We start from the raw sequence: 22,155 nt of genomic DNA, 5'->3' as shown, positions 1-22,155 counted from the left end.
GAGTTTGCTGTCTCGCTCTCTCACAACTCATGGGCTGTGTCCTCATTCTGCTGTTGGAGTTGCTTGTGAGCTCTGGCAGGGGCAATGCCAGAATCTATTGCAGGGAGCCATAACAATCCTGTGAAAAAATGAACAAATTCTCCTGGAACTAGCCAAGAGGAGAAAGCACCCAGCCTGTGTGCACTGAGACAGAAAACCAGAAGATCCCTTCTGACCTTTTACCTTTCTATTCAATGGTTAGCTAACACATATCTATTCTTTCTGTGGCATGGCACCTTTCAAAACCCTGAAGGCATTTTACACACTTACAAAGTACATAACTGTAGAGGCAGTCACCACCAAAGCACAACTGCCTCTGGGGTGGAATATGACAGCAAGAATACCATGTACCACAAAAAACAGTTTAGGACAGGAAGTGATGGAGAATACTGTACCCAATTAAAATACCAGAGAAGTTTAGGTGGGTGGAATAGAATTCCATGTAAATTTTCACCAGTGACTGTCATGAGATATCCGCAGACTTTATTCTATATCTCTCTGATTCCATGATTCGCCTCCAAAGTGAGGTTTTAAGCTTAACGTACTGTGCCACCTGCCATGATTTGATCAGTAGGATGTACAAATGGATCTACAGTTAATTTGCAACTAATAGAAAGCGCTGTAACAATGATTCAGAAAGAGACTCCAACGAGAGACTGCTGAATTGGAATTAATTACTGTATACAATTAACTTAGGCTTGAATAAAGACTGGGAGTGGATGTGTCATTACACAAAGTAAAACTATTTCCCTATGTTTATTCCCCCCCCCCCGCCACTGTTCCTCACACGTTCTTGTCAACATGTTCTTGCTGGAAATGGCCCACCTTGATTATCACTACAAAAGGTTTCTTCCCCCCAGCTCTCCTGCTGGTAATAGCTCACCTTACCTGATCACTCTTGTTACAGTGTGTATGGTAACACACATTGTTTCATGTTCTCTGTGTATATAAATCTCCCCACTGTATTTTCCACTGCATGCATCCGATGAAGTGAGCTGTAGCTCATGAAAGCTTATGCTCAAATAAATTTGTTAGTCTCTAAGGTGCCACAAGTACTCCTTTTCTTTTTGCTGTAACAGTGAGTCACTCATGGTGACAGGTTTCAGTGTGGTAGCCGTGTTAGTCTGTATCATCAAAAAAAAATGAGGAGTACTTGTGGCACCTTAGAGACTAACAAATTTATTTGGGCATAAGCTTTCGTGGGCTTATAGCCCACCTTAATTGATTGGTCTCGTTACAGTTGGTATGGCAACACCCATTTTTTCGTGTTCTCTGTGTATATAAATCTCCCTACTCTATTTTCCACTGCATGCATCCGATGAAGTGGGTTTTAGCCCATGAAAGCTTATGCCCAAATAAATTTGTTAGTCTCTAAGGTGCCACAAGTACTCCTCGTTTTTTTTAGTGAGTCACTCAGATACTCTGGTAATGGGGGCCTAGAGCGAGAAAGTGGATCTGCTTCACCACTGCCTTGCCTCTTGTGTCAGGATTTGGATCAAGTCACAAAGGATGAAAAACGAATAAGGAACTTTATTCCTCACTTCCTTGGAGCTTGTGTCATCACTTACACCTGAGTAAAGTGCATGCCAAATGTATCCCACTTAGAATGGGAGCATTTTACTCCCATTTTGCACTCACTTTGCACAGGTTTGGATGTTGACACAAGGTGCAAGGAAGTGGAGAATAAGTCTCCTGATTCCCTTTTCATCCTTTGTGACCTGATCCAACTCCTGTGGAAGTCAAACATCCATTAACTTCAATGGGATTTGGATCATGCTCTTGTGCAGTGTGTTTACTTGCTATATTTTACCCAGTTTGGGCAATGAAAACACAGCTATCACTGTCCTTTTCTAATTTGTTTCATTCTCTGGTTCTTGCTCATTAACCCGGTGCTGCAATGCTTGGGTTACAAAACAGCAGGGGGAATTTTTGCCTTTAAAAATAAACTATTTGCATTGACATAAATAATGGAAACAATTCTCTGTCTCTCTTTTTATTTTTTATGTTTATTTTTATAATTTAACATGTTATTTATAAAACTTAAATGTGGCTCTAAACTAACCTGACAGTGTCCCCTTTAATTAATTAATCCTCCCCAGTGAAATAGCTCAGCATTATCATGCTCGTTTTATAGATGGGGAAAGTGACGCATAGTGAGGTGATAAGAGATCACACAGCTAGTTTATGATAGGGCCCATAGAACTCAGAAGACCTGTCTCCTGGTTCCCGTCACATATCCACTAGAGCAGTGGTGGGCAACCTGTGGTCCATCAGGGTAATCTGCTGGCGGGCTGCCAGACCATTTGTTTACATTTGCATGGCCGCCTGCAGCTCCCAGTGACTGTGGTTCACCGTTCCAATGGGAGCTGCGGGAAGCGGATTACCCTGATGGGCTGCAGGTTGCCCACCACTGCACTAGAGGACTCTGCTTTAATGGCGTGATTTTCAGAGATCTGGAGCACTTGCAATTTCCATTCAGTTCACAGGGAGTTGTGGGGGCTCAACATGAAGATTAAGCCACAAACTACTTTTGCTCTGGTCAAGGAGAGGCAAATTGACCAGTAGTAACTCTAAGAAAAAGGAGGTTATTGCAGCTCCAGGGAGTTGACTGCAGCTAAAGGGTTTGTTAAGAAATGAGGTTTGTTATTGCTGCTTCTTCAGAGCTTTCATTTTCCTGTCTGACACTTCCTATCTCATAACGCGCACCCTTTATTTCCTCTTGAGCCCGTTCTTCCCTCCCACCCCAACCACAACTTCGAGTAACTTGTGAGTCAGAGACTCCCCAGGGCATGTTTTATGCAGATACTTTCATGGGTCCTGAATCTGATCAAAAAGCCAAAGGGAACTTTCCATTGACTAAAATGGGCTTTGGAACAGGCCCATAATTTGCAAGTTTAACTCACTGGTAAAAGCAGAAAGACGGGATCAATTAGCTGTTTTTTCATCCCCTTTTAAATTTATTTATAGAGGAAAATTTAACTCTGAGGTAGTGTCCATTTTTGCAGCCATCTCAACATCACTGGTTTGTTAAGTAATCAACATGTACTAAGTAGTTTCTACACTTTAAAATCAATTAGAAATAATTTTAGGAAAAACCAGGGGCCAGAGTCAAACATGGTATAGGCAGGAGACACTGCTACAGGCAAAGCTATCGTAAGTCAATAGGATTTCACTGACTTGTACCAGATCTGAATATCGTAGGGTTGCCATATTTCAGGTTTCCAAAAAGAGGACACTGCAGGGGAGGAGCGTACTTGTGGCAGGGGTATTCACTAGAGATAGGGGGCAGTGTTGCTTCGTGTCACGGTGGCGGGTGGCCAGGTGCCCGGTTTTTGACCAGAAAGTCCAGTCGAAAAGGGGACCCAACAGTGTCTGGTCAGATCTACTGACCGGACACCCAATGTCTGGTCGCTGCAGGCAGGAGTGGCGGGGAGATGCCAGGTCATCACCCATGCCAGCCCCTACTCAGCTGGGGCTGCCTCCTACCTGTGTCAGGTGGCTGCAGCTCTCAACCCTGGCTCCACAGGCAAGCCTCTCCTGATCCGGACGGGGTGGTGGGAGAGGAAAAGCAGCAAGCGACAGGGGGAGAGGGGAGGGGAGAAAGAGGAGTGGATGGGACAGGGCCTCAGGGGGAACAGCTGGGGACAGGGGTGGGGCCTCAGGGGGAAGAGGTGAGGCAGGGGAGGTTCTGGCACTCCTGCTGGAGTGTCTGGTTTTTAAATATTACTAAGTTGGCAACCTTAGTGTCAGGGCAGCTAACAAAAGCTCAGGACACACTGACAGCCTTCAGTCAGTACCTCTCTGCCTGCCCCCCTCTGCCTACCCCCCTCCCCAGGGCTGAAAGCCGAGGTCTGGGTAGGCAGGCGGATTCCAGCAGCTGTGGCTGCAAGGGAATGGACCAATCAGCTGCAGATTCATGGGAGGGACCAATCGGGAAGTGGACCAATTGGGGTTCTTTCTGAGCAGCAGTGTCCGCTCTGCAAAAATCCAGGACATTTCCTGTTGTTTGAAAAATCCACCAGGACAGAAGACGGAAGCTCAAAACAGGCAATATCCTGGAAAACCAGGATATATGGCATTTCTAGCATGTGCAAGGTCAAATATTTGTGTTTGTTTATGAGGTCCAAGAGCAATTTATAGGGCAGAAATAATGAGATATATGGTCATCTCAATGTATTTGGTTGCTGGATTCTAGAAAGACCAGATCTTACTTTATTTTGGCCCCATCATGTGGCCAAAGTAAAAAAAAAAAAAAAAAAAAGTGCATAAAAAAACAAAGAAAAATGCTGAGAGATTCATCTTTTTCCAAATTCCTCTAAAACCCAATTTCGCAGTCCTTGTAACCGCATATTTAGCAAGTCATTGTATCACTTCAGAACTAATGCCAAGTTAATAAGTGATTTTTTTCCATGGAGTGCTAAAAAGAAATTAAAGGAATCTCAAGAAAAATGAATAGTGTCTCCCCAAGTCCTGGAAAAGGGAACATGGATTTAAGAAATAGATAACCCCTGTGTAAAGGCCTTGTCTTCTTGTTTCTAAGCAGGCAACACTTCCTTTGCAATCAGAACAGGAACTGCAGGATTAGACTCTCAATATTGAAGCCAAAGGGGTACAAATGTGGGCAGGTCAGGGGGATTTTTGGATGGTCAGCTGGAAGGCAGCTCATGCGAAATAATGATTTAGGGTATGTCTGTTTGGGGGCTCTACAGCATAAGTAAAAGCATAGCCCCTCAACTAATCTTTTCAGTGATCTCAGTTGCAAGTTTCTATCACTGACCTGTGATTAGAAAAGGAGTACTTGTGGCACTTTAGAGACTAACAAATTTATTTGAGCATAAGCTTTCGTGAGCTACAGCTTACTTCATCAGCATCCATCTGATGAAGTGAGCTGTAGCTCAGGAAAGCTTATGCTCAAATAAATTTGTTAGTCTCTAAGGTGCCACAAGTACTCCTTTTCTTTTTGTGGATACAGACTAACATGGCTGCTACTCTGAAACCTGACCTGTGATTGTATTTAGAATAATGTCCTGGGGGCTCCAGAAAGCACTGCTGAAGCTGACGTGTGCATTTATGGCCTTGTCTTCACTGCTAGAAAAGGCATAGTTTTTACCTCAGAGTAAATAATGTGGATGAGCTATCCTGAGTAAAAGCACGGTGAAGACAAGGCACTTTAGTTTTACCACCAGGTAAACTAAGCAAGGCCACCTAGGGCTGACCTCACCTAGTTTACTTCACAGTAAAACTTGTTAGTCTCTAAGATGCCACAAGTACTCCTTTTCTTTTTAGTAAAACTAAGGTGCTTTGGCTTCATTGTGCTTTTTGCCTTAGAATAGCTCCTTGGGGTAACTAACACAGGTAAAAATATACCCACCTTTTCCAGCAGTGAAGACAAGGCCTGTGTGTGTGTGTGTTACCCATGTTGGTGTTACATGAGCGAGGAAGGGGGCACATGCACTGAGAGCTTTATTTGTTTCCAAAGCTGAGTGAAGCAGAGTAGATTTGTTACAGGAATGCTGTGTACCTATGATGAGATCAGAGTTTCAGTATAAGTAACCCTGTACTGACCCCTCCTATCTTATCTTAAAGATCCAGGACACTCTCTTATAAATCTTAGACTCTGGTCAGATCCAACAGGCTTCTTTCCCTATGTTCACTGGGTCAAATTCAGTCTGGTATAATTCTATTGGCCCCAGTGAATTCACCTGAGGGGTGAATTTAGCTCAGCCTTCTTATTACAACCGGATTCTAGAGCTCTGCCTGAATGCCCTGCTTTTGCATGCTATGAATTAAATGTGGGGAGCACAGTCTGGATCCACAGTTATGCTGAAGGAGGAAGGGGTGTTAATGACCACTCTCTGCCTCACATGTCTTAGCACTTCTGATCTAGATCTACTATCCATCTGTGTTTGTAGCGAGTGGCTGCTGCTGCGGTATTTCAGCACTTCCATTTTATGCTATTAAACCATATTGATGTGAAAAACACTTTCAAAATCAGTTTAGCCCTGTGGCTTCTTTAGACAGGTTTATATTAATAGAATTGTAGAAACATAGGGTTGGAAGGGAACTCAAGAGGTCATCTACTGCATCCCCTTGCTCTGAGGCAGGACCATGTAAACCTAGACCATCCCTGACCAATGGTTGTCTAACCTGTTAAAATCCTCTAATGATGGGGTTCCACAACTTCCCTTGGAAGCCTATTCCAGTGCTCAATTATCCTTATAGTTAGAATTTTTTTTCCTGATATGTAACCTAAATTTCCCTTGCTGCAAATAAACCCATTACTTCTTATCTTGCCTTCAGTGGACATGGAGAACAATTGTTCCCTCTTCTCCTTATCACAACCCTTAATATATTTGAAGACTGTTATCAAGTCCCCGCTCAGTCTTCTTTTCTCAATACTAAGCATGCCCAGCTTTTTTAACCTTTCCTCATAGCTCATGCTTTCTGAACCTTTTATCATTTCTGTTGCTGTGTACCTAGCTAATATTGCACAGCCCCCTTCTCCCAACTCCCTCCATCTTCCAGACTGATTCTGTACTCTATCACTCAGCCTATTTAAACTCGTCTGCCCATTAGACTCCCTGTATCTCAGCTAAACTTATAATTGCCCTTTAAAATCTTGAGAAATCCCTAATTTAAATACAAGCATTCCTGACATATTCCTGTCCACCCAGAGAGCAGTCCTACTGGCTGGACTATGCATCAGAGTTCTTGGGGGGAGGGGCGGGGGTGGCCGTCCTCCACACAGAGCCAGGGAAATGCTGTATCATCATTACTTAAGCCTCACGACTCCCCCTACACGGTCAGAAGAGCTGACGGATCTGCATAGTCATAGACCCAGCAAACTTGTCCCTGCTCTGTGCTAACTCCATATGCTAGAATGCAGGGAGCTCCCAGAGAGCCCAACTCACTGGCACACCACAGGGGGTCACTAAATTTACTCCTGGGGGAATTCTGCGCCAAAAATTTAAAAATTCTGAGTACAACATTTTAAAATTCTGCATATTTTATTTGTCAAAATAACACAGTATAATCATGTCAGTTTCAGTTATTTTGGTAATTTATTTCAAAATACCTGTCAGCAAGTAGGTCTCTAACAATATAGACACAAAAAATCCTGATTTTTTTTCTGACAAATAGATTCCTTACTAGGCACATTAATACAAAACTTTGAGTAACTAATTTAAACTACAATACAGAAATGTATTTCCCACACCCCTCAGAAGCAGTGCAAAGGCTTGGGGGAGCCAGGGGAATAGAGGAACTGAGGGAGCGGGAAGGAGCATGGGAGTGAATCTGGAGGATTGTTGAGTGTGAGTGGGAGAAGTATGGAAAAGGGGTGGTTTTTTGGGGGGGGGGAAGGGATTGTTAGGGAGTTGGGGAGCCTCTCCCATGCAGACCCTGGCTGACCCCTAGCCTCTCCCATTCAGTCAGGCACATCTGCCCCTGTTCCCATGTGTCCTTGCACCCCTCATCCATGTGTGTCCCTGCACCCCCTACCCCCATCCCCATGTGTCCCTTCACTCTCATGTGGCCCTGCAGTCCCCTCCCATTCAGCCACTGGCTCAATACTGTCACCCCTTTAGCTCCTGAGCCCATGCCCCAGTCTGCTTCCTCCACTAGCCCTTCTGAACCCCAGTCTGTGTGTCTCCCCCCAGTAGCCCCATGTGTCCCTGTCCATCCTGTGCCTCCTCACCTGACACTGCTGCGAGGAATACAGCCTCTCTGGCTGGCTGCCCTTTCTTCTCTTGCCACAGCAGCCGTTGGTGGGTGAAAGGTGTAACTGCAGTGCCTCTCCAGTAGAATCTATATTCTGCAGAGAAAAAAACATCTGTGGGGGGGACATGAATTCTGTGCATGTGCAGTGGTGCAGAATTCCCCTAGGAGTATAAATTGTATCTCCACTTTCTGCAGCAGAATCATACTGGCTCTGCTGGATCTAGGCCAGTGTTTCTCAAATGTGACCACCATGGCCACATGAGGCCAATAGGGGCTTTTCTTGTGGCCACAGCCTCCTGGTGGGGGGGAGGGCAAAATAGTGCACCCTCCCCCTCCCTGTTGCTCCTGGATGCACTGCCATGGAGTTGGTTGCTGGGGCTACCAGTAGGGATTGGACCCTGCCCCCATCTGGAGTCACTTGGGGCACAATGCTGTAGGAGCAGACAGCCAGTGAGTTCCCTGCCTTCTCAGGGGCAGTGGGGCTCAGGCTTTGGGCTTTAGTCCAGGGGTGGTGGGGCAGCAGGCTCTGGATGTGGGCCTTCGGGCTCCAGCCCTGGGCTCTGGCTGCCTGATGGCAGACCCCAGGCTCCGGCCGTACGGCTTCAGTCTCCATCCCTGGGTTCCAGCTGCCGGGCTTCGGGTTCTGGCAGCAGTGCTTCAGGCTCCAGCTCCTCGCTACCTCCCCCAGCCCCTAACCCCCATCTCCCCTGGCCCACACTGCCTCCCCCGACCCTGCATCCAGGGCTTAATTTGTCCCCAGGCTTGTCAGGGCTAAGTAAGTCTGCTGTGAAAAGTGATAACTTGTATGTTTGTTAATATTGCTTTTCACAACAGACTTACTAGCTATCAATAACTAAATTACAATGATTTGGACTTGCATATGTGCATATTTATTTGGTTTTCCTAAAGCTAATTAAGTATTTTAGGAGAAAGTGTGAGAGCGGCCACCAGCAAGAGTTGGTGGCTGCATTCTGAGGCCACGAAAAAATTTGTCCTGAGAACCCCTGATCTAGGCCCTTCCCAGCAATAGAGGAGGAGGCAGCATTTAGCCCTATAAAATAAAATAATGTCCAGATTTTATGCTTGCCTGCCCTAAGAGTGTCTCTTTAAGTAAATAAGGTTGGGAAAGAAACAGAGTGACACAGAAGCATTAGAGTTTGGATTCTCGCTTTCATGTACATGAGTTATTTCTTTGATTTCTGTTTGTTTAAAACAAGGTATCACTAGAATGGACAGCAGTTGTGATTTTTAGCATGCTTCAGGCGACTGGTCATGGGCTATGGAGCATTTAACATCTACTTTATTGGTTACAATCTGCTCCAGGTTGGTTGTGAATTTGGTAACCGTTTGATGGCCTGTGTTAAGTAAATTTGGGTGTGTATGTTTCTTGTTTCAGTTCCTACTGGACATGTGCCCAGATCACAAAAACCACCAGCACAATTGACACCACGGGGATTACTTATTAGGCATATAAAAAAAGACCAAGGGTCAAAACTGAATTCCCCTCCCTGGGGGCTTCTGGTGAGGTGTGAGGCCCATTGATAGGCCAGAACTGGGAAAGATTGCACTGTGCTGTGAATAAATAGGAGATGTCAGTCTCCAAACCTGTCAACTTCTATATATTGTTCTATTTCATATAGATTCTTATACCACACTAGTCACTGCAATATCTGGCACCTGGCACCCAAACTGCCACAAAATGGCCACTGTTTGGCCTCACTAATTATGTTATATCTTATTTAGGCTGCAAATTCTTAAAGTCCCGCCCCAGGTTATATACAAGGCTCTTTTTTTTTTTTTTTGTTCTTGCTAGCAAGTAATGTAGGGTGTGGCAAGTGGACATTATCGATCCTCTTGCTCCTATATAGTACCAAGGAACAGAGAGAAAGCTGCATTCTACAAGTGGATCCGTTTCAAAGGAAGCCTGAACAGGAGCAGGTTCCAGTAATCTAGCCTGATGCTGAAGGCATGAAGAGCTGCAGCAAGGTCTGCATTAGAGCAGAAAGGGCATTTGTGAATAACTCTGGGATACTTCAGAATGAAAGATGCTGTAGAAATGTAAAATGTGATTGTTAATGAAAATTATCCACCCTGCATGTTCAGACCTTATGGTCTGAGGGGAGGGAGGAGGCAGTTCTCCCTTTAAAACTCAGCCCATAGGCCTAGAGCCCAGATATCTCTTCTGTACTTTGCATGTGGCTTTCATGGAATCCATAGCCGTGCCTGAGCTTGAGTCACACAAGGCTGTGCAGGGAGTGCTCAGCAAACAAACCAGAGCTTCTGGAATCTATTCTCTTCACTCTCAGCAGCTGGAAAGGTGAAAATAAGTGAGCCCCAGCCCTGGGATCCCGAACAGAGGCAGGCTCATGTACCTCCCCTGTTTTATAGCTCTACAGGGAAGAGGGCAAGCAGCAGGAGGGAAGTGACTGCAGGGGGTAGATGAAGAATGTAGGCTTGTGCCGCCATCACAGCAAGCCCCTAACTTTCAGACACTTTCACTAGCACAGCCATCATCTAACTGGCTAATCATCTCTGCACTGGTGTCAGAACCTGCACCCCTGCTTCAGTGTCCCTTATAGCCCACTGCAAGGTGCACAATCACCAGGGTGTAGGAATGATCCAGCTCCACCTCATCCCACCCGCAGCAATGTAGATTCAGGCTCAGTGGGCCAGTTGCCAGCCACCTCTGCAGGATCCCCCAGCAAAATGGCTGTTCTCTTTTCGGGGCCCTGCCCCTGTGCTGGGGGTGACTGCAGAGGTGGCTGGTGCAATGGGGCTGTAGGACAGCTATGAATCTGGTCCATTGAGTTTGAATCTCCATCATCAGGTACAGAGGGTGGATGGAGCAGGTTTGCACTGAGGGGAAGAGGGAGGGGGTGTGTGATTGGGATGAGAAGGAAATGTCTAACATGCTGTGAACCTAAAATCACCTTGAACATTCTACTTGTATGTTGTCATGCCTGTTTAGAATGTAAGATTGCTGGGGCAGAGATGGAATCTTCCTGTGTGTTTATATAGGGTTTCTCTACACTCCATTGCAAACACGTGTCTCTATATAAGGGGACTGTTGTCCTCTTACTAAAACTCAGTGGGGATGTTTTGGTTGGTTAGCTCCGAGTACCAAAAGAAAGGGGAAGGGTCAATGGGAAATCAGGACCCTGAGACTGACAGTCCCCAGGAACAAGGAGGAGAGGCCAATGCTCCAGGTCAGCCTGATTGACAGGGTGGGCAGGCTATTCAGGGAGTCAGGAGGCCAGGGAAGGTCCTATCCTCCCTGTGAGCTGGAATTGCCTAGGCTGGGCAGAGTGAGGCAGAACTAAGGACAGAGCAGGGGCCCAAGCTGAGCTGGGGAGCAGGGTCTTGCCAGCCAGAGGGGCCAGAAAAGCAGCCCAGGAAGCAGGTCAGTGCTGGGAGCAGAGTCACAGAAGCAGCGCAGAGAACAGACCTGTGCTGGGAGGAGAGCTGCAGCAACCAGAGCCAGAGGAGCCAGAAAAGCAGCCCAGAGAGCTTGAGGCAGAGTGGAGCTGGAGCTGAGGCAGAGTAGATCTGGAGCTGGAGCAGTCTGGAGCTAGGTGTGGTGAGCAGCTGGGGAGAGTGATGGGGGACCCTGGGCAGCAGGCCCAGCGCAAGAAGACGCCCCCGGCCAAGAGGCCTTGCATGTCAGATTTGGAGGGGGATTGTAACCCCGACGGGGCGGGGGCAACACTGGGAAGAAGGATCCTGCCATCCTGGAGAGTGGAAGGAGAGCCCTTGAGGTCAGGCTGGCCTCTGGGTAAAGGAACGAGGTCTCAGATCCTTTTGCTAGTCCATTTCACCAGGGTAGTGTATAAGCCAGGAAAGTTCCCCACAACAGCGGGACCATTCCCCCGCTTACATATAGTACCCAGGCTTGTGGTCTTGTTGTTTCCAAATCTGCTTTAGGGCCCATACTTCGTTGTAAGCCTGGGTTTACAATTGCTGGACCTGGATCCCACAGCCATGCTAATGCCTCCATACTACAATTGGCAGACCTTCTGACTCAAGTCTGCCGCTTGAGCTGCACCCACACTGTAAAATGACAGGGTTTGGACCCAAGTAACAGCAAGACTTGGGCTCTGACCCACTCTCCTACTGGAGTCCTGGGACCTGGGTTCTGAGTACTTGCTGACCTGAGTCAGACTGATTTGTGTGTGGAGGGAAGTGGGGCTTGGGCTCAGACCTGGGTCAGAGCCCCAGGTTAGGATGCACTATACACATATCCACAGTGCCTGGCACACTGTGGCCTGTAGGTGTAATAAAGAATTATACATTTGTGTGTATAGTAAAATATTCCTTGAATGGTGTTTCTTTAAAATTTGGAACTATATATGTTTGATTGTCCTGCTGTTGACATGGGTGTGTGACAGCACTGGCATTCAGTGTTCCTAATCTCAGCAATGTGAGCACAAAGCTTGTTCCCTACAAACCAAACTGTGACTGACACCTGAAAGTTCACAAAGAGATGCCCTGGACTTGAACTTTAACAGAAGTCACCGGGCCAATGGGAGCTTAGTGGCTAAATCTCCCATGTACCTTGCTTCAAAACTTGCGGGGGGGGGGGGGACTTGAGAAACAGGAGGATGCAGTCAAGGGGTTAGATTTTTCTCTAACTTACACTGTTGTAAAAGTACAGTGAGCTCATTGAGTTATACTAGTGTGAGAGAATTAATCTACACACTTAAAAATACAGCTTAGTATTTTGATGTGCAAGTCATGACAGAGCCACATATTTGAATTTTTGTTCAGTCTGGCTCCAAACCTGGCACAAAGGAGCAATAGACAGCCCAATATCATTAGTCAAATCAAAGCAATGGGCAAGGACTTTCATACACATAGCATCTTGAGTCACTTATTTCAGTTTTCAGAGTAGTAGCCGTGTTAGTCTGTATCCGCAAAAAGAAAAGGAGTACTTGTGGCACCTTAGAGACTAACAAATTTATTTGAGCATAAGCCTCTGTAGCTCACGAAAGCTTATGCTCAGATAAATTTGTTAATCTCTAAGGTGCCACAAGTACTCCTTTTCTTTTTACTTATTTCAGTAAGTTCCTACAGATATAGTGGGAACCCACCCAATGGGGAGTCTTGTTCTCAGCCTGGCCTATGAGGTATATAAACAAATTCCAAGTCAACAAAGGTGGCAGAAGGAAACTGGCATACTGTGTTGTACAGGTAATTTCAATGGGCCCTTAGAGAATCTATGGCCTTGTCTAAAGAAAAGTTGTAGTTAAACGAATGCAATCTTCTTAGCCAAGACCTTGGGAATTTTGCTTGAGTGAGGCTGCAGGTTTCAGGCTTAATAAATACAACAGGCTCTCAAGAAGGCTATGGGCCTGATTCTCCTATTATGCCAGTTCTGTGCTGGTGTAACTCCATTGACCTCAGTGGTGTTACTCCTGCTTTACACTGGTGTAAGGCAGAGGAGAATCAAATATCTTATAGTTTATATATTTCTTTTATAGAATGAGAATTATGCTGTTTTTTTCCCTTTTTCACAGAATACTACATGGTGAAGAAACAAGGCATTGCAAAACACATTAACACATTTTATAGGCTGTCAAATGGAAATTTATTTATATTATACTACGTATAATTTTACAGCATATTATTGCTCAGGGGAAAAAATAAATTTTCCTTTCAGCAGTTGTAAAGATTTAATTATTAGTGTGTGAAAAGCACCTTGAGATCCTTAGATAGAGGCACTAGAAAAATGCAAAGGCACTAGAGAAATGTATTATTAATGTGGTGTCAATTCCCAATATGCCCTAGTTTTCTGGTACTCCCAGAAGAATCCTAGAATCAAATTAAACAAAAGGGATTAGTCAGCAATAGTCAGCTATGTTAAGCCCTGGTCTACACTAGGAGTTGAGGTCAAATTTAGCAGCGTTAAATTGATTTAAGCCTGCACCTGTCCGCGCGACGAAGCCCTTTTTTTCGACTTAAAGGGCTCTTAAAATCAATTTCTTTACTCCACCCCCGACAAGGGGATTAGTGCTGAAATTGGCCTTGCCGAATTTGGGGTACTGTGGACGCAATTAGATGGTATTGGCCTCCGGGAGCTATCCCAGAGTGCTCCATTGTGACTGCTCTGGACAGCTCTCTCAACTCAGATGCACTGGCCAGGTAGACAGGAAAAGGCCCACGAACTTTTGAATCTCATTTCCTGTTTGGCCAGCGTGGCAAGCTGCAGGTGAGTGCAGAGCTGATCAGCAGAGGTGACCAGGCAGAGCTGATCAGCAGAGGTGACCATGGAGTCCCAGAATCGCAAAAGAGCTCCAGCATGGACCGAATGGGGAGGTATGGGATCTGATCGCTGTATGGGTAGAGGAATCCATGCTATCAGAACTCCGTTCCAGTTTTCGAAATGCCAAAAAATTTGTCAAAATCTCCCAGGGCATGAAGGACAGAAGCAATAACAGGGACCCGAAGCAGTGCCGCATGAAACTTAAAGGAGCTGAGGCAAGCCTACCAGAGAGGCAAACGGCCGCTCTGGGTCAGAGCCCAAAACATGCCACTTCTATGATGAGTTGCATGCCAATTTAGGGAGTTCAGCCACCACTACCCCAACCATGTTGTTTGACTCCTTCAATGGAGATGGAGGCAACACGGAAGCAGGTTTTGGGGACGAGGAAGATGATAGCTCACAGCAAGCAAGCGGAGAAACCGGTTTTCCTGACAGCCAGGAACTGTTTCTCACCCTGGACCTGGGGCCAGTACCCCCCAAACTCACCCAAGGCTCACAGGGTTGGCTTACAGGGAATTAAAATCAACAAAGGGGGTGGCTTTAAATCAAGGAGAAACAAAAACAACTGTCACAAAGAATGGGCCCCTGAGGGATTGAACTCAAAATCCTGGGTTTAGCAGGCCAATGCTCAACCCACTGAGCTATCCCTTCCCCTGTGGTTTTAGGCAGAACTGAATCTCCATTAAACTTTTCAAGGTGCCCCTGACAGACCTAACTGAAATGATTGTCAGCCATTAATTTCATGGAGGGAGGGAGGGGGGAGCAAATGAATACAATACAAATCTGGTGTATTTCATGTTTTGATCCACTCCATCTATCTTTTACATCTTTGGCTGGCAGCAGATGGTGCAGTAGGACTGCTAGCCATCCTCATCTCCTGGCTGCTCGGCAGAAGATGGTGCAATAGGACTGCTGGCAGGACTAAAGAGAATAACCTGGTCGAGTCACTCCTATTTTAGTCCCTGTGCCCATGTCTGCCCAGGCGCTCCTGACCAACCTTACCGAGGCAGCCAGCAGCACCTCAGACATGATGACGATGGTTATCAGGCCTATTGCACCGTCTGCTGCCACAAGGCAATGGGCTGCTGCTGTGTAGCAGTGCAGTACCGCGTCTGCTAGCACCCAGGAGACGTACGGTGACAGTGAGCTGAGCGGGCTCCATGCTCGCTCTGGTATGGCATCTGCACAGGTAACTCAGGAAAAAAGGCACAAAACGATTGTCTGCCATTACTTTCACAGAGGGAGGGACGGAGGGCCTGATGACATGTACCCAGAACCACCCGCAACAATGTTTTTGCCCCATTGGGCACTGGGATCTCAACCCAGAATTCCAATGGGCAGCAGAGACTGCGGGAACTGTGGGATAGCTACCCACAGTGCAACGCTCCCAAAGTCAACGCTAGCCTTGGTACTGTGGAAGCACTCCGCCGAGTTAATGCACTTAATGCACTTAGAGCATTTTGTGTGGGGACACACACAATAGACTATATAAAAACCAACGTCTATAAATTTGACCTAATTTCGTAGTGTAGACATACCCTTCGTTGCCTATTAGTTTTTGGCTAGTCCACTTCTCATTTTGTAGCTGGATATGGATTTACACCACCTTGATTTATTCTAGCACCAAAAAACAACAGGTATGTGGCAGGAATCAATTAAGGGAGAAGAACCACTGAACCTAGGAATCAATTGATTTATTGGGGCTACAAATGCAGAAAACAGCTGTCTCGGCCTTAGTGTGGGGCTTGTAAACCCTATCACAGAGACCTTTGAGAATCCGAACCCTAGATCCCATTGCTTCTAGGACTAATATTTAAGTGCCTGAAAATGGGATATAGCTTTCTCAGCCACGCAGCAGGCTATGAAAGAATTTTGTAAATCAAAGTCTGACTCTATAATACCTTCCGTAGATGAATAGTCTGTTGACTTTGACTGTTGCCGGATGGGCCCCTACATCTGATGCTTTTAAGACTTAGGGTATGTCTTCACTAGGCTGCGTAGTTGCGGCACCAGCGCTGGGAGAGGTCTCCCAGCATTGTAAAAAACCCACCTCCATGAGGGGAGTAGCTACCAGCGCTGGGATTGCAGCTCCCAGCAGTGGTGCACCGTCTACACTGCCGCTTTACAGCGCTGAAACTTGCAGCGCTCAGGGGGTGTGTTTTCACACCCCTGATTGAGAAAGTTGCAGCGCTGTAAAGTGGCAGTGTAGACAAGTACACTACACAGTTTTACACTGAAATGCTCCTCCCACCGATGTAATTTCCCAGCTATGCCAACATAATAAAACCACCTAAAAAAATGTTGATTGAGGATTGCCTTAATCTGCAAATTACATGTGCTTAAATGTTCTCTACCCTACACTACTTTCACATCCTCTCCATGTGCCTATACACGCCCCCCAGTTTTGATTCCATTATCCTCTGATGTTGTATTCTCATTTTTTAAATTATTAAAATGTACTTTGAAATATGTTATTCTATAAAACACCAGTAAGGCATTTTTAAACAGAAAAGAACGTTTTTAAAAGAATTGCAGGTACAGGGGAAACTTCAGTAAACTTTAGTGGCTTAAATGTCAATGACCAAAATGAGAGCTTTGGCCTGCTTCAGCCGTCCTGGATTTCATGCAGTTGTGCTGATCATTTGTGAACTAGCCTGCAGGATGTTTAAAAACTCACAAATTTTGTTCAGGTAGAATATTGTATCAGGACGTGATACAATTTGTCAGTAGGATTTACACTTAAAAGGGAGCTTGATCAATAGGGAAAACTCATGCTTCATGACTTCATATTAGCATTTGTAATCAGACATGATAACATCTGCAATGTGATGTTTTATGGGCCTCAAAAGTTATTTCAGGCTCCCTCAAGATCACACTAAGTAGACTTCTTGGACATGGGATTACCCTGCAGCAACACAGAGGCCCATTGGTGTAAGTAACTCTTGTCAGGCCTGACATACTCACTACACCTAACACACTGTTGTCACAATCTGTATCTAAAAGGTGTTACGTAAAATACCATATACAAACTGGTAACAGGCTGGTCCTGAAAATCATTACATGGTGTATGTAAGGGAGTGCATACGAAGAGTTATAGATATATGCTACAAATGTGTTCTTAAAATGTATTTGATAAATAGTATCCTAACCATGCCTATTCCAGACAAAGGAATGTGGCTCCATATGCTTGAAAATGTCTCTGGTGTAAATTAGGCAAGGTGTGACCAAAGACAAAGAAGAGAACATTTACTTGCAAGGTAAAAAAAAAAAAAAAAAAAGCCATCAAGAGAGCAAGTGGGGAAAGATAAATACCTAATCTCAATGGAGGATGGAGCCTGCCCCCCTGAGTAATCTTCATGCTTCTTGAAACAGGGTCAATTAACTTTGGGAAGCCAGTGTGGCGTCTGCACAAGGAAACAGAAACTTGGGGCTAGGCTACACTGGCAACGCTAAAGTGCTGCCCGCGGCAGCGCTTTAATATGCCTTGTGTGGTCGCAGCGCAGCGCTCTAAAAAACCCACCTCCCCAAGGGGCATAGCTCCCAGCGCTGGGAGTGCGGCTCTCGGTGCTGGTGCACTGTCGACACTGGTGCTTTACAGCGCTGCAGCTTGCTGCGCTCAGGGGGGTGTTTTTTCACACACCTGAGCGGGAAAGTTGCAGCGCTGTAAATTGCCAGTGTAGACAAGCCCTTGGTCTGCACTTACTTTTCAAAGAATACATTTCAAAGGCTGACTTGGCTATAAAGACCGGAAGTCTGACTCTCCAGTGATAAGCAATTAAATCAACTGATTGTATACAATATTACTCTATTACCAAAGTGTATCAAGTAAGGTCTTCTATGGAAGCCTCTGACCCACTGGTGATTGTCTTTGTGAAATGTATGCGTTAACACTAGCCGAGGAATTATGGATACTTACTGACATTATGCTTTTAAAGTCTGTGATCAAACACAGAAAGAAACAGGTTTTCTCCCAGACAGGAGGGAAGGCAGCTAGCTACCTGTCTCCAATATAAAGTAAGCAGTGTGGAATCAAAACAATGGAAGCCCCATTTACATACAAATCAGCAGGGGATGGGAAGTCTATAGGATGGGAAGAACAGTAGGAAGCCTCCCTGGCTCGTGAACAGAGACAGTACTTTCGGGTGACAAAAGGGGGGCAAAAGACATTTGAGTTATCTATCACTTGGGGGACTAATGGAGCCAGAGCTCTTGAAATCACAGAATTTTGGATCCTTCAGCTAAGAGGGCTACAGTCTCTGGGAACTGAGTTTAGTGAGAAACCTGCTTAGGCAAAGATTGTACCTTGCTGAAATAAAGTTTTAGTCCTAGTAGTATATTTTTAGTTTTTGTTTGCTTGCAACCTTTTCTATCTTTATTCCTTATACTTGATATCTGTTGATTCAATGTTTTATTGTTAAATAAACTTAGATATCTGGTTAAGTTTTATTCAGTACTCAAAGTACATTCACCTGCAAAAAAACCCAGCACACCTGTCCATTTTTTTTTTTTTTTTTGAATATTAACATTTGATAATGTTTGTGCCTGGTCTGTTAAATACGTTTATATAGAGACTTCACTCAATTTAATAAAATCATTAGAAGCAACATATTATAGGTTGTAATGATGCTCACTCTTTAATGCCTTGTTAAATAGAAAGATCTGATGACTATATTCCTACATAATGTCTCTTTAAACAAAAGCTAACTGTTGTAATGTTTGTTTGGTTTCTCACATTTATACGGCAAGAATTTGTAAACTTGTTAAAGCCTCTTCAATAAATAAATATTTTTTAAAAAAAGGTTAAATTAGAATTGATTCAGTTCGCTAGTGTAGGCAAGGCAAGACTGGGAAAAGTAGGGAAGGAGAGATGGAGGAACGTGTATGGAAAACAGAGATGTGGGGCTTTAATGAGGGAAGGGAGAGATTCAGGAGACTTGTGGGGGGAATGGGACATCAAAGGGTTTTAGTGAGGGTATGCTGAGGAGATTTATGGGGAGGATGAACACAGACTGAAGGCCTTCTGTCATGGGAGGGGACGTTGGAAGAATGTGTGTGGGGAGGGATGCAATAAGGGGATATGGTGTTAGGATAGAAACACTTGAAGGGATTGGGATGAAGTGGGTAGACATTTAGGGAGAGCTGGGGGATGGGGATCTACAAGGAGAGGATGCAGATCCAAAGAAGGGGTCACTCCGGAGATGTGATGACATATGAGACTGGGGAACACTGGAGTGTGTGTGGGAGATGTGGGGGCAGGGGGACACAGTGAAGAGATGTAGGAGTGGGGAACACATGGGGTCACAGGAAGGACTGGGACAGATGGACACACAGGGGTGTGTCCCACACAGGGAGGACTGGGGCGGAGGGACATGCAAGGATGTGGGGGCAGTCAAGGAGGGATTGGGGCTGAGGGACATGCTGGTGTGTGGGGGGCAGATGGGGATTGGCGCAGGGGGACACGTGGAGGTGTGGGGCACAGAGGGGAGATTGGGGGCAGGGGGACATACAGGGTTTTGTGGCAGATGGGGGATTGGGGCAGGGGAACACACATGGGTGTGGGGGTAACAGGGAGGATGGGCAGAGGGACATGCACGGATGTGGGGGCATATGGGGACGGGAGCTGAGGGACACGCAGGGGTGTGGGGGCAGGAGTGGGATTGGGGCAGACAGGGTCACAGGGAGACATGCAGGGGTGTGGGGGCAGAAGGGGGATTGGGTGCAGGGGGACACACGAGGGTGTTGGGGGCAGAAGGGGGATGGGGCAGGGGGACAGGGTGTGGGAGCATACGGGGATTGGGGCAGGGGGACACAGGGGTGTGGGGGCAGAAGGTGGATTGGGGGCAGGGGAACACGCTAGGGTTTTGGGGGAATACGCGGCTTGGGGCAGGGGGACACGCAAGGGTGTGGGGGCAGAAGGGGGATTGGGGCGGGGGCACGCAGGCGTGTGGAGGCAGAAGGGGGATTGGGGGCAGGGGACATTGGGCGGGGTTGGGGGGCGAGGAGACGGGGATCAGGCAGCGGTTCATGGAGGGATCTGGGTGCAGGCGGCAGCCGAGGGGATCGGGGGGCCAGGGAGACACACACGGCTTGTGGAGGGCTGGGGGCGGCGGGCTGCCTGTCCGGGCCGGCCGCGGGGCGCAGGCAGCGCCAGCCGGGGGAGGCAGCCAGGGGCGGGGGCTCGGCAGCTCCAGCCCAGAATAAAGGCGGGCGGCGGGGCCGCAGCTCCGGGGTGGGGTTTGCGTCGCCGCGGGAGAGGCAGACGAGTCCCGTTAGCAGGAAGCGCGGAGCCCGCAGCAGTAGCCGGAGCGGAGGAGCCGAGAGAGCCGTGCCCAGCCCAGCCCACCGGGAAGATGCCTAAGACGGTGGGTGCCCCCGGGCGCTGGGCTCGCCGGGCTGGGGAGGGGGCTCGCAGCTGCTGGGGGGCGGCGAACGGAAGCAGCCGTCTCCGCTCTGCCCCTGCGGGCCGCTCCCTGTGCAGCCCTTCCCCGCCGCGCCAGCGGGGCTCCGGCGGGCGCCCGGGGCCAGGGCGGGGGGCGCTGCGTGGGCGGGGCTGGGGGCTCGGGAGTGGGAGCGGAGACGGGGTCCCCTCTCGGGGAGGCGGGGGGGGGGGGTGCAGGGCAGGCCCCACCCCTTTCCTCCCCCCGGCCGAGCCCTGCCCCCCCCGTCCCCGGGCTGGGTTAGACTCGGCATTTCCCTTCTCGCTGCGGGGATTTCACCACCGCCGGCCAGTATCTGATGTGCGGGGGTGGGGGGGTCCTTTTTAAAAAAAAAAAAAAAGCCACTCGTCCTCTTCAGTTGAACTTCTGGGCGGGGGGGTCTCTGGGCCCGATGCATGGTCTGCAACCGCTGCCGGGGCGCGGGGGGGGGAGACAGGTGTGGCCGAAATCTTGTAGCCGCGGCTGCTGCTGCCCTGGCCCGGGATTGATTACGGGCCGAACTCGCCGGCCAGCCGCTTGGCGGAACAGGCGGCCGGGCCGAGCTTCCGAGTCTCCCGTGAATGATCCCATTCCTGGGCGGCAGGGGCTCCTCTGAGGCGCGGACACGAGCTGAAACGTGGGTAGGGCTGTGGGAAGCCATGGTGGAGCGTGTGCGGTTCCTGCCGGGGGGGGGTTCGTTTGCTCACTCACTCCTGCCCGCCAAACTCGGTGAGAACAAGAGTGGAGAAAAGTGTTAATTGGAGGTGGAGTAAATACCCCTATTCCCCCCCCCCTCTCCCCCTCCGGGTTCTTGTCATGCTAGTCAGACTTCCCAGAACAGCGGGGGGAGGGGGGAGAGTTTCTGCCATGTAAATGAAGGAGGAGTGAATCTTCAGAAGAGCTGGGCTGTGTTGGCCCAGCTTCCATTGGATGAGCTGCTGCTAACTGTGAGATGACTGTCAATGGGCGGTGGGGGTGTGTGTGGTGGAAATCAGCCCTGAGACTTGCTTCTGGCTGCCCTTGGTGGAGGTGGCTGGCTGACTAATTGCGCAGTTGTGCAATTCTCCTCCTGAAACTAAGTATTCATTCTTTTTACACTGTCTTCTCTTTTTTTGAATCAGACTTTTCTTTCTATCTGCCTCCACCATTGACAGGGCTTTATTCAGCCTACACAAGTTTACAAGCCTTTCCATACTGCAGGGGTCGTCTTGTGAGTGTATATTTCCTGAGTACAAATTTACTGACCCCTTTAAAATCAAAGTATGGAGAGTTAAAAATGCATATAGGATGTACTCTCATAACTCCCAGTACGGCTACATTTCAGCCACAAAGAACATAGGGGTTGGTGTCTTTATAACTCCTAATTAAAGTCTCTGTTTGACTGAGTTGCTAGGGAGCCTTGTCCCAACTTGATTCAAAAGTATTTCTTGGCTAGGGAGAACCAAGTGCTTGAGAAAGTTTTGTCAAGTCCATACTTGACTCTTTCTTTTTGTAGTGGGAGTTTAATGATTAATAAGAAGGATGAGTTTTTTCCATTTTTAATTTCTCTTGCTTGAACTCAGAACTGGTATTTTCCATTATTGGAAAATGGAAGGGCTAAACTCTGAAGATTTTCCTGTAGTTAAAACTTTGTCCAGTTAATCTACAAACTACATTTAAAAAAACCAACAGCCCTTTTTTAAGCATAGGAGAACATGCCAAGTACCTGTATCTAATGAAACT

At 47.3% G+C, this 22,155-nt stretch overlaps 1 protein-coding gene across 2 annotated transcripts in view; it reads left to right on the top strand.

Annotated features, from left to right (window-relative positions):
* Positions 1 to 20,185: 20,185 nt before the first annotated feature.
* The window catches only part of MSN (moesin), a 76,126-nt gene continuing 74,156 nt past the window's right edge, over positions 20,186 to 22,155 (top strand). The window contains exon 1 of one of the 2 annotated variants that reach the window (XM_037908366.2): positions 20,186 to 20,379. In XM_037908366.2, the coding sequence (XP_037764294.1) occupies positions 20,368 to 20,379 (12 nt within the window). In that variant the 5' untranslated portion in view covers positions 20,186 to 20,367. The remainder of the gene's footprint in view (positions 20,380 to 22,155) is intronic. The other variant, XR_006284067.1, reaches the window with a different exon arrangement.

This window comes from Chelonia mydas, chromosome 9 (genome assembly GCF_015237465.2).
Source record: "Chelonia mydas isolate rCheMyd1 chromosome 9, rCheMyd1.pri.v2, whole genome shotgun sequence".
NCBI lineage: Eukaryota > Metazoa > Chordata > Testudines > Cheloniidae > Chelonia > Chelonia mydas.
Note: the sequence above shows the minus strand (reverse complement) of the source record. Positions and strands in the feature narration are given on the sequence as shown.